This window comes from Hippoglossus stenolepis, chromosome 5, assembly GCF_022539355.2.
Source record: "Hippoglossus stenolepis isolate QCI-W04-F060 chromosome 5, HSTE1.2, whole genome shotgun sequence".
In the NCBI taxonomy this organism is placed as follows: domain Eukaryota; kingdom Metazoa; phylum Chordata; class Actinopteri; order Pleuronectiformes; family Pleuronectidae; genus Hippoglossus; species Hippoglossus stenolepis.
In genome coordinates, this window is record NC_061487.1 from 7832478 (window position 1) to 7844626 (window position 12149).

At 38.7% G+C, this 12149-nt stretch overlaps 2 protein-coding genes across 2 annotated transcripts; one reads left to right on the forward strand and one right to left on the reverse strand.

Moving 5' to 3' along the window:
* The first annotated feature begins 3032 nt into the window (after positions 1-3032).
* wdr61 (WD repeat domain 61) lies at positions 3033-9358 on the forward strand. Its single transcript, XM_035156368.2, has 11 exons — positions 3033-3162; positions 3513-3562; positions 3654-3681; positions 4007-4112; positions 4788-4960; positions 6179-6327; positions 6557-6650; positions 7099-7192; positions 7463-7555; positions 7896-7974; positions 8938-9358. The coding sequence occupies exons 2-11, from the start codon at positions 3551-3553 to the stop codon at positions 9025-9027; spliced, it is 918 nt and encodes a 305-aa protein (XP_035012259.1). The 5' UTR covers positions 3033-3162; positions 3513-3550; the 3' UTR covers positions 9028-9358.
* A 443-nt stretch (positions 9359-9801) lies between these two features.
* On the reverse strand, positions 9802-11259 carry slc25a44a (solute carrier family 25 member 44a). Its single transcript, XM_035156518.2, is given in 4 exon segments — positions 9802-10039; positions 10041-10312; positions 10315-10497; positions 11241-11259. Coding segments are annotated over 4 exon segments (609 nt in total). The 3' UTR covers positions 9802-9904.
* Between the last annotated feature and the right edge of the window lie 890 nt (positions 11260-12149).

Consider the following 12149-nt stretch of genomic DNA (forward strand, 5'->3'; position numbering starts at 1 on the left):
TACAGTCTAACATCTACACGCAAAGTGTGTGTGTTACTTCTTTTGATTTTACTCTGGTTTGTAATAAAATATTTCAGTCAAACTTAGAACATTAGCCTCAAACCAAAGCTGAACCACAGACATGAATCAAAGCGATGGTTTATTGCACTGATAATGAATCATCTCCATGTCTCCTTGTTCATTTCCCTCCGGGCTTTTTCAGAAACTTGTTTACTCATTATAAATACATCAAATTGTATTCATTATGTATTAGTCTGCATTTTTAAGTAATGTGGGAAACATTGTACACACACATTAGTTTTTTTACACTGCTGAGTATCAATGACATTTGGAGTTGTATTATCAACAGTAAGAAAACCGCAGTTGAGGTGCCCTTGAGCAAGTTTTTGAACCCAACCTTCCTTAAGTGAGCTGCTTGTACAAAACTGAATTATGTCTTATGTATCGTGAACATAAATGGCTGCAAACTGTGGCAAAGGGAACCTGAGCTTTGTTATTAGTACTATTATTATAATAAAAATTATGGATTGTGTGAAACTTCCTGCTCCTTCTCACCTACAAAGCCCTTAATAATATGGCACCATCATACCTTAAAGAGCTCATAGTACCATATCACCCCACTAGAGGACTGCGCCAGAATTCAGGCTTACTTGTCGTCCCTAAAGTCTCTAAAAGTAGCATCGGAGCCAGAGCTTTCAGTAATCAAGTTCTTCTCCTGTGGAATCATCTCCCAGTTTCAGTTCGGGAGGCAGACCCCCTCTGTACGTTTTAAGAGTAGGCTTAAAACCTTCCTTTACGATAAAGCTTAGAGTTAGAGCCGGCTCAGGTCTGTCCCGGATCTGCTCTTAGTTATGCTGCTATAGGCCTCGATTGTTGGAGGACACATTAGCATGCTAACCAGCTAGCCCCAGCCTGTCCAGTGTTGTAATACCACTCTCTACCTCTGAAACTTAAACACTTTGCAAGTAGCCAGTCAGCCCAGGTCCAGACTAAACATGCACAACACCCTTGTGTGCACCCTGAGGCTCGAAAAAACATTTTGGATTTCATGACAGTCCACTGACTCGCTGAAGTAGCAGTCCATTGGGATTTATCCTGGTGTGCCCGATGGCCTGTCCTGTCAGGGCACAGGGGAAGAGGATAGGGTTAGATGGATGGATAGATGGATATATTTACTTTTTTCTCTGCAGATTACAGACAATGATCTTGCCCTCATCATGCTGCAGCTAATGCTATAACATTAAGTTCATTACCCTCCATTATCATTTCCCTGAAAACACGAATGACTCACTTGGCTGAATATAGCAGCATTAGTATAATTGCTGCCTGCAGGACAAACAAAAGAGAATGTACAAGTGCCTAAAGGAAAAAAAAATGCATTCAAGTCAAAGCTGTGGGAAAAGATCCAGATTTCAGAAATCATATTGCATGAATAATTTTGACATAAAATGACATATTTTACATTGCTTGTATTGTGCTGTTTTTTTTTCATATGTATGAATTAGTATGGGCTAATAAAAACAAGTGTTGAACCTAAACTGTAAGACCCCCAATGTGATTAAAACACATGGCTGGTTCAAGACTTAACAGCGCTGCTATCAATTTCGGTCGAAAGTGCTGTATAGCTGCAAAGAAAAAAAAAAAATACCTGCTTTTATTTCAAATAGGTACATATTGCTTGATGGTATATCTGTGTTACATCTATATCTTCACATTTACAACCTACATTTACATTTTCAACTTTGAAAATGTTTCGTAGAGCATGTTGAAGGTTTTTAAAGCAGAAGATTTTTACATATTTAATATATTGTGTACTTTTGGTTCCAGTATGTTGATATACTCTGTCAAAGTGAAAAAATAACAATTCTCTGGAAATATAAGCAATGTTTTGCTGAAAAAAGACATCAAGCAATGGCATGGTAAACTTTAACTGGGTAAATTCAACAAGATCCATTTTATTCTATAAACTTAATTTCAGTTTTACTATGTCATAATTTATTTAAACTTAAGCATCAACTGTGGGCGTCCACAGGAGGAGTTGTAGATGTTGACAAATACTTTAAAAATCTCATAGCATATCTTACTAAAACTACAATAAAATGTTGTATAAATAATTCAGGAAATGTTTAAATGCTGCTAGTACATGTTAAATAGGTGGATATAGAGTAAAATGTTGACACACTCATCATAACAGGCTCATCTCAGAATAAAGACTGAAACCATTGTTTCCTGATGGTTTTATTTCCATGTCAATGACTTTTACAGCCAAACAAGAATAAATCTCTGGGTGAGGTTCTGAGTTTTTGGAAAAGAAATAATCATATTCAAAGCGATTGTATATCAACTTAAGCTTATATCAGAATCATTTGGGGACTTTTAACAAAAATGTGAACAGTTAAGCTGTCAAACTGTTAATAGGTCACCTCATCTTTCTCACTCAGGTCCCGAGCCATTAAAAGATTCAAATGCCCATTTCAGCTTCACTTCAGGAGTAAGTAAAAACACACCAGCTGTGTTTTCTTGCCTCTTCTTGGAATAATACTCCCGAAACTTTATATTGTCAACCATTTTTGAGTGTGTAGACCTCAGACTGCTGCTGCAGAAACTGTCAAAATATGAGCAGATTTTTTCTGCTTAGTCTTCAGACTCAATTTTCCCTTCCTCTGTGCACCATGGTTGTTTTTGCTGAGAACCATTATTATTGTAGTCACAACAGACGGGTAGCTCCTGCAGAGCCAAATATGTATCATGGTTTGGGGCTTTCTGCAACTTTAGAGATCATCAGTGTGTCTATTGCATCTTTCTTAACACATACGTTTGTCTGTAAAAAAATATAATTATATATTTAGCTGTTAATTATTTGAACTTGAGTGTAAGTGCAACACTTCCTAAAAAATTTGATGAATTTCTCTTACTGTGCATGACCAGTGAATAATAATAATAACGTTATTATTATTTTTTATATTTATTTTATTATTGTTGTTGTTGCTGCTATGTCTTACTGCCACATACCGCGGGTGGCGATAGTGCACTTCTTAGGTTATTTTGAGAAAAGCGAAGAAGACGAAAAGCGGAAGTGATGCTAGCTGCTGTCATGGCGCTTCACATGTAATTCACTGCGCTCCAGACATTTGATAAAACACTCTAAGAAGGCATTTGAAGGTACGTGAGATCATGTTAATCCTCAAAAAACTAGTTTCACAATAAGAACACAATCCAGTCGGTGAAGGGAAGCGAGAGTCTGGCGTTAAAACGACAAACGTCACTTTGTTGTGAAGCGGTTGCAGAGTTAGCAGCTAGCCGCCGTTAGCCGCCGTGTTGCAGCACTTTTCTCCACATTACGGTGCAAAATCAAATGTGCAATTCAATTAAAATGTCATCTTCTGCTTTTCAAGCCTCTAAAGCGTCTTGTTAGGTCGTTGGTTTCGGCCTCCTGACTAACAGTGATCCGTCAAATGAATACTCGTTATTATTTACCTGCACGGTCCCTAAATAGTTCCTGTTGTTCACAGGTTGATTATAAGTGGACTGTCTCTCCTGGACCGAAACAATGAGCACTCAAGTAAGCAACAGATCCACTCGTTCATTCATGTGTTCCATCCACCGAGCGACTGCATTCAGAGATTAACTGTGAACTTGTGTTTCGTTTCCAGTACAGCATCCTATTCAAGCAGGAGCATGGTGAGTGACATCACAGAAAACCACATCTCACTGTATAAGTGTGTTTATGTTCTTACTCAGTAAAAATAACAAAGATATTCTACCCTGTTTACTCCTTAATATGTAGGAGCCGTAACATCAAGATAATTGTAACCCTGAGTTAATGACTCATTTTTAAAGATTTAACTCTTGAGTAGAACAGTATTCAAGAGTTTTACTAATACTCTTTTTTTGTTTTGTTTTGATGTTTTCATACTTTCCCCATCAACCCCCTATTTTCTTTTATGAAATATCACTTGTACTCACACTGTTGATGTTGTTTTAACCCGCGTTTCCTTCCTCTCAGCACACGATGACGCCATCTGGACGGCAGCGTGGGGTAAAAGTGAGGCGGATGGGTCTGAAACCATTGTCACTGGCTCACTAGATGATATGGTGAAAGTCTGGAAATGGTGAGTTCGTACGTTGTTGTTTTTTTTACACTTCTTCTGTACTGACAGTCACTCAGTACATAGTTGATATTCTTTTTTGGGGTTCTTATGCAATTCTGTATCTGTCTGCTCTCTTAATTAATTATAATATTTGTTATTTGTTTTAAATGTCTATATCAAGATTTTCACAAATTACAAAAACACAACAGTAAGAATGACAAAACAATGTAGCCTCCTTGGCGAGGGAACATTTCAAAGTGGTTTATTACACTTACATTTTGTTGTAATGCGACCATCGGGAAATCTTCATGTACTATCTGTCCACAAGTATAATTTCTCCTGCAGTCACATTTTATATTATCCCAAAGGTGTCTTTACTATGTTATCATTTATTATTTGTCTATTCACACAACATAGTTAAAATATTGTGGGTTTATTTAATGTTTATACTGCTTATAAATGGAGGATGTATGGTAAAGTCCTCACCGTTAATCTACACTTTCGGCCTTTCACAAGCATCATGTTTGTTTTGATGAGGGAAACCATCTCATGCTCCTCATCACAGCTTGAGATGATTTTACATGTTTGTTGAAACGGATCCCAGCTTCTCCGGAATCCCTGTTAAACGTGCTGCAGAAATAAACCCCATTTGACTTGACATGGCTGAATAATGTCTGTGTCATGCTGTTGATGCAGGTCAGACGAGAAGCTGGAGCTGCAGTGGAATCTGGAAGGACACCAACTGGGTGTGGTCTCAGTGGACATCAGTCACAACGGAGCCATCGCTGCCTCGAGCTCCCTGGACGCTCACATCCGTCTCTGGGACCTGGAGTCTGGGAAACAGATCAAGTCCATGGACGCAGGGCCAGGTGAGACTGGGCCTCATCGATATGTAGTTATTGTGTTGTTGTTTTTTTTATAATTTGTGTTTGCTGGTAGAATTTTGTTATAGAGTGGTTATGCTTCCCATAGCTCTTTATCTGGCAGTTGTATGAGAGGAGATTGCTTTTATGTTGTCTCTACGACCAGTCAAGATTTTGATTAAAATTATTTTAAAATATGTTACTTCTAGTTTTGCTTTTTACATTTACCTCCTCATACGCATAATTTATCAAGTGAACCATTGATTTATCCAACTAATAACTGACAGTAATATTCCAACCTGTAGACATTAGGTTTTTGTTTTGGTATAATATACTCTACAGTGGAGTCCAAAAGTGTTTGAATAATTATTTTCAGAATAATCCATTCTAAAAAATAAGTGCAGCCTAATTGAACTTTTGTCTTTATTTCATTGTTACAGATATTATTTATTGTTAATCAGACTTGTCTGTAAATGTTTTTTAAAAGGCGGAGACATTTCTATTTTATAGACAATTCCTGATGCCGCTATGCAAAACTCATTTAGAATAACATACACACATCAACAGTCTCACTGTGTTGGGTTGAGTGTTCATTCACTTCTTTTTTTTCTGTGTATCCTTTGCCAGTGGAATAAAATCACCACATAAAGAAATTATAACCCAGTTTGGTCTTGAAACAAATCTGTTGCTCAGAAAGTCTCATTTTTATTCCCACCCTTCAAGAACCCAGTAAGTTGTGTATCTTCAGCCGAGTTGTGCTTCATCTAAATGCCTTGTCACCTTCTATTAGTGATGCTCCATTTCATCAAGTGGTTGGTAGGGGTCAGTGGATTGCAGACTTTTCTTTCCCTCTGATTGAACATACTGTATTTTGGTGTGTTCGGTTTATTCAGACGTAAGATCTGTGAACATAAACCCCTTTTTTTCTCCTTTTTGTGGATTTAAGTTTTACTACTTTGCTGAGCTAACAGCCAACAGAGCAGAAAGTAGGATGTGTGTCTTGTTCAGGGGCAGCGAGAAAAGACATGTCAGTGGTTGATAATGCCACGGCACAGATTAGTGGTTCACATGTGGATATGCATATTTTAAAAAATTATATTAAATAAACTATAGCTTTAATTAATGTTTTCTGCTGTAGATTACACTGCTAAAATACACAATTCCTGGCATATAATCATTTAGATGAGTTAAATCCTCCCCTTGTCTTTCTGCTCTCCTCCTCAGTTGATGCATGGTCGGTTGCCTTCTCCCCAGACTCCAAATACATTGCCACAGGAAGTCATCATGGCAAGGTCAACATCTTTGGTGTGGAAAGTGGCAAGAAGGAATATTCTCTGGACACTCGAGGGAAATTCATCCTGAGTATAGCTTACGTAAGGAGCCATAAATTGTCATTTTGCTCTAATGGGGGGGCTTCACTGCTTGGCTTCACAATAACTCATCTTGATTTGTGTTCCTCCTCATCCGCACCAAGGTTTCCCTTTGTTTGAGCCCTTAACCCTTAATCTGCAGGTCTATGGATTGTTTAATAGTCTTGTCTAATGTCTCCAAATTTGAAAATTAACATTATACTCAATGATTTTAATGTATTTTCCTCTTCAGAGCCCTGATGGAAAATATTTGGCAAGTGGAGCCATTGATGGAATCATCAACATCTTTGACATTGCCACTGGAAAACTACTCCACACACTGGAAGGTAGATTCACTTATGAATTTATATTATTTAGGAAACAAGTGCTGCAATTCGGGATTATTTTCAGAACCACTTATTTTTTCGGTTTCTATATCTATGTACAAAAATATTAAACTGAAAAAAGTAGGATATTCTCACATTTAAAAAGCTGTGACAATTTGTATCCCTTTTACATTAAAGATTATCTATTTATATTCTTTTAACTGACTACAAAATAAATTGACAAATATTTCTAGCACTAATTTAACATTTAAAAATTTTCAGGGAAATAAGCAAAGCTGCAATAGCTTAAAGCAAAGTAATCATTTTAGTGTTAAGGATCAAAAAGAGCTTCAGGTGTGAGGATCCTTACGCAGCCTAACAGCAGAGTTACATCTTGAAAACAACAGAGGCAGAAATAAGCCACACACAAAACCTCTGACAGACTCTCTCTCTCTCCTCCCTCTCACAGGTCACGCCATGCCCATCAGATCTCTCACCTTCTCCCCGGACTCCCAGCTACTGATCACAGCCTCAGACGACGGCTACATTAAGATTTACGACGTGTGAGTTCAGTTGGCCGCTCGTTTTTTACTCTTGATGTCAGATTTGGTTCATAAGATGAGATAGAACTTTATCCTTCCTCAAGATATATTTGTGCTCATTATACACAGTAAAATGAAAATTGAAAAAAAGGTATGTAGACACAGAGTAAAAGAAGGAATGGGTGTTTAAGTGTTACAATTTACAAGCATAGATATAAAGGGAACAGGATAGAAAACAAGGAAAACAACCATTTTGTTTGCTCTAACAAATTTGCTGTTATTGTCTTGCAGGCAACATGCCAACCTGGCAGCTACACTGAGTGGACATGGAGCATGGGTTCTTAATGTTGCATTCTCCCCAGATGACACACACTTTGTCTCAAGGTAAACCAACATTTCTGGCTTCATACTGTGTGAAGACACGGTCTAAAGAAGCTGAAACATGGAGATATATATACTCGCCAAAATGTGTGGACTCAATTTTTTTCACACATTTTCCGAAGTTCATGTCTCTGAAAACAGCCATAGTGAGTTGACAAGCGTTTCCCTCTACTTCCCATGCGTTCACTCCCATTGTGTGAAGCCGTCAGCTGAAGGTGTTTTTCAGACACAGTTTCCAGTTCACGGTGCCAGGATAAACTAAGCAGGTCAGCCAGACGATGCACAGTGTGATTCTGACATGATCTGTTAAACACAATCTCTCTCTCTCTGCTTCCTTCTTCAGTTCGTCGGACAAGAGCGTCAAGGTTTGGGACGCGAGCTCCAGAGCGTGTATCAACACCTTCTTCGACCATCAAGATCAGGTGACAAAGCTCAGCTGTCCTCTCTTCACTGAGTGTGTTACCATTAAATTCCAAGTGAGAAAATCCTTCAGCTGGAGGTGCTGATGTGTCTGAGAAACCAACGGGGCCAGTGTCACGGACTGGCCCCTCACATCACCCGTCTCTGATGCTTCCGCTCAAGCAAAACCAATTAACCCAGCATCATTAAATCTCTGCTTACTGATGCCTGTGGGGAGGGTCATTCTTCTCCAACAAAGCCTCTGACTGAAATGGCACATCTCCTCAGAGAGGAGATCAGAGGCAGTCGCGTCGGCCATATTGTTGTTGTGTCAAATTCTAGTGTGTAAAGCCAGAAAATCTACTGAGCAAATTTGGAGTCAGTCAGTTGTTTTAGCTTTGCTTTGTTCTGCTGTTTGGATCAGTCTTTCAGCCCAGTCTGCTTTGTTCTTCACTCTCAGCGTCTGGTCAAATGAGAGGCGCTTGGATTTTGGATTTTTCTGTATCCACGAACACTCAATTTTTTACGATTACTTGTTTTTTTCATGCAAGTGTGTGCTTCAGCTTGATGCAGAAAGACGATGTAGAAATTGATATTTTTCTTATGAATAAGAAAATAACATTTTGATGGTTATTAAAAACAAGTTTGATGGTACATGGACTTGTAATAGGGATCATGCACCTTATATTCACTCCCTGCACCCTGAAACCAGGGTTCATCTATGATATTCAGCGAGGAAACTTAAAATATTAGGAATTCTCAATGGAGTTTGGCGTGTTCGTTAAAGATAAAGCTCTTCCAGTTCAGGAAGGAGATTGTTCAGCCAAGTTTTAGAAGTTGATGCTTCGCTATCAGAGTTTTTGTCAAGTGATTGAATGGCTCTGTTTTCTGTACATTAAACCCAGTTTAGTGCTCAGATTTTAGAGCTGAACAGAATTAATCAACACAGAAGTTGTTGTCATACTCTGTTCTGCTCTTATCTTCAGGTATGGAGTGTAAAGTACAACAGCACCGGCTCCAAGATCATCTCAGCTGGAGACGACCGCGCCATCCACATCTACGACTGTCCCATGTGATGAGGGACGTCCTGTACAGGCTGCAGGAGGAGATTTTCTGAGATGTTTTCTCAAATCATTGAGTTGTTAACTCGGGGAGGGAGGGAGGGACGAGCTGTAAATGTTATGGATTATTTTGCACTGGCCAAGTACGGTCAAATAAAAGGGTTGTTTTTGTACTTGTGTTTCTGTTTTCAGTTTTTTGAGTTTGGAGTTTATATGCTTGAAAACACAGAGCTTTTCAAAAGTTGAAATTGTAGATTTAATATTTGTAGTTTTCAGATAAGAAAGGCGATTAAGTTTGCAGCCCTGGAATTGATCTGATTATAAATGAATAAAGAATGTAACTGATGCTGTTAAAAAACCTTTACATTTCTTATTTTAAAGGGATAGTTCACCCAAAAAGGAAAATTCATTAATCAATTCAACAACTCACCACTATGCCGAAGGAGTCTCAAGGGTAAACAGTGTGTTTTAAGCGTGTCTTTTTATGTTAACAGCCAGGAAATGAAAGCTCAGAGCAAAGTTTCTGCAGCAGTGTGCAACAAATTAAGTAAGATCTATATCTCCACCTAGTGGCCCAGCAGGTGTACTACAGACGTAATCTGCTGCAGCTATAGCAAAAGGCATGAATGTATAATGTACAGATAATGACTTGGTGCCAACAAGGACAACTGCTCTGTAAATAGAAAAGATATGAAAACAGTGTAAATTCAATTTACAACAGTAGCTATGTATTGTTGATCATGCAGTAGATTTTACATTTCCCTAAAAGCTGTGATTTTGTCATGTGCACTTTTATATATGTCTATCTTTTGGGCTTGTTAGACCGAAATAAACACTGAGTATCGATTTTGACAGGCATGCAGCAGCAATTAAAAGTCATGGGAAACCTCAGTTAGCAAGGCGTAGATTTACCTGTATAAAAATGATAAAAAGGCCACCACAGTGCACTGCTGGGGATGTATGTGAGTTGTGATGCCACATAGCCCCTGTAAAAGCCCCTGAATCCATCAGCTGCAAATATCAGCTGATGGTCGTGCAATTTCATGCGCCTGCCCCAAGGTTAATCTTCCCTTGGTTGGGTCGAGCATCACTTTGGGTGTGGTCTTGAAGCGGGTCAGGTGTTCCCCCTGTCCTTGCATCATCAGGTGCTGAGACACTACCTCTATGGGCACACGGATTGTCTGGGACACAAGGGACGCTGCCCCTCCTGCCACCAATGACTTCACTGTGTTATTGGTCGTGTGCAGGGACACACACTTGCGCACCAGTTCATAGGTGGTTAAATGAGCCTGTTTTGAGGAGTCACCATCTTGCAGAGAGCATCAAAGGTGCCGGAGTAGAGGCTCTTTCCCTTCTGCGCCTGTAGACGGGTTCCGATGACGTTGGTCGGATAGACCGTGGCCCGGTTGGTTAAGGCTAACAATGCACCCAGGGAGAAGAACTTCCTCTTGTCCAGGTGCTCCCATTCGATAATTTTGATTTCCCCTGCCAGACAGGGCAGCACTGAACGGCTAGAGCCAAGTGTCTACAGTCATCAATCCTCCATCTGTCCTCTTATCTGTAACCAAGAACATTCCACTTATTCAAACTCTGTGATCAGATGAAGTCACAAACTCATTTATTTAGTCAGATCCTCAGACCGTTGTCAGGAAACATCACAGTAACAGATCAGAGCTGAATCTATTAGTCAATTAATTGATTAGTTGATTGAAAGAATATTAAAGGTAGTGTTGGTGGGCTGTTTCTAAAACAATTTTCTTAAAAACAAAGTCTTATTTGTTGAAATCCTCTTCACTGGAGATGGAAATATTACTGTCTGAGATTATATGGCAAAAGAAACTGATTCCACTGAATATCAGAAAGGTCTGAATGCAAATATGTTGTAATCAGTCAAGAAAATTACTTTGAAGGTATAAGGCTGCATCACTGAAAATCTGTACAGAGATCTTAAAGTCTGTGAATTAGCTTAAAAATATGTGACAACTTGAAGTGATCTGCAGGACGAGAGGGTGGAAATGACTACATCAAGTAGAAAGTCTCTATAAAATGCCTACAAAAAGCTGGAGTTACCCAGCACTGAGTTTTCTATCTGATGGTGCTGTAGCTAAATTGAAAGAAATAGTTCAAGTTACATTTAATACAGTGTTGTTCCATAACTGAAGAATTCTTTAAAAACCCTAATTTCACTGAGATTGACCATCTTGTCAATAGCACTGTAAACTCATTACGATAAACATTAGACTCCATAGCGCGTCTAAAAAGACCTCTAGGGCCTGTTTCATGAAGCTAGTTCAACATGACCAGGATATGTTTTTGTTATCCGGCTTCACTTAACCTAACATCGGCCATTCTGATAAACTTTACCACTGAACTGATTATCACGTGTCTCAGTTAACCCTGGGTTTTCTTATCCGACTATGGTTCATGTGACAGAGGCAGAGTCATTAATACTGAGGGACATTGTGTGAGCCGTGAATAAAGTTCTTATTATGATATGAGAAGAAACAGTGCCATCTGTCGGTAGAGTCAGTAATAGTGACATACAAAAGTGAAATGTAAATAATGATCAAATCACTGGAAAAGAAAAGAAACTTAATTTCAAACTTCGAGAATCTAAAGATAAACAGGGAATAAGCAGTTAAACAATCTGTCGAGTGTTTTTATTTGTTGTCTGATGATTTATATTTGAACTATCAGAGAGGCTAGTTCAGGGAATGTCTTTAAAAGAAAACTTAAACAATTCTCTTTGCTTCAGCCTTTAACTAGATCTTGCACCTGCCCACACACAGTATCTCTTTCTTTGTCTGGTTAACTAACTAGCACATAATCAGTTAGCTCTTAATGTCTGTCCTGTGATCTGCAGCCATTGGTTTCACGAAACATGAGGATAAGACAATGGGCTGATTCATGATGATGGGTCTCTCACCGACTGTTTGTTCCCTGAGTAGTCCCAATAGAAATTACCGAATGAATAAACTCTTACAATCTTCTTTAAATGTTATACACCTTTAATATAATGTTTTTCATTGTTTTTTATAGTTTCTTTATTTTGGCTAAGGTCCTTTATGAATAGTTTACATTTTCTTATTCAGTGTGCATACAGCAAGGTGGTTTAGGCTTTTTTAAAGCTTAATACA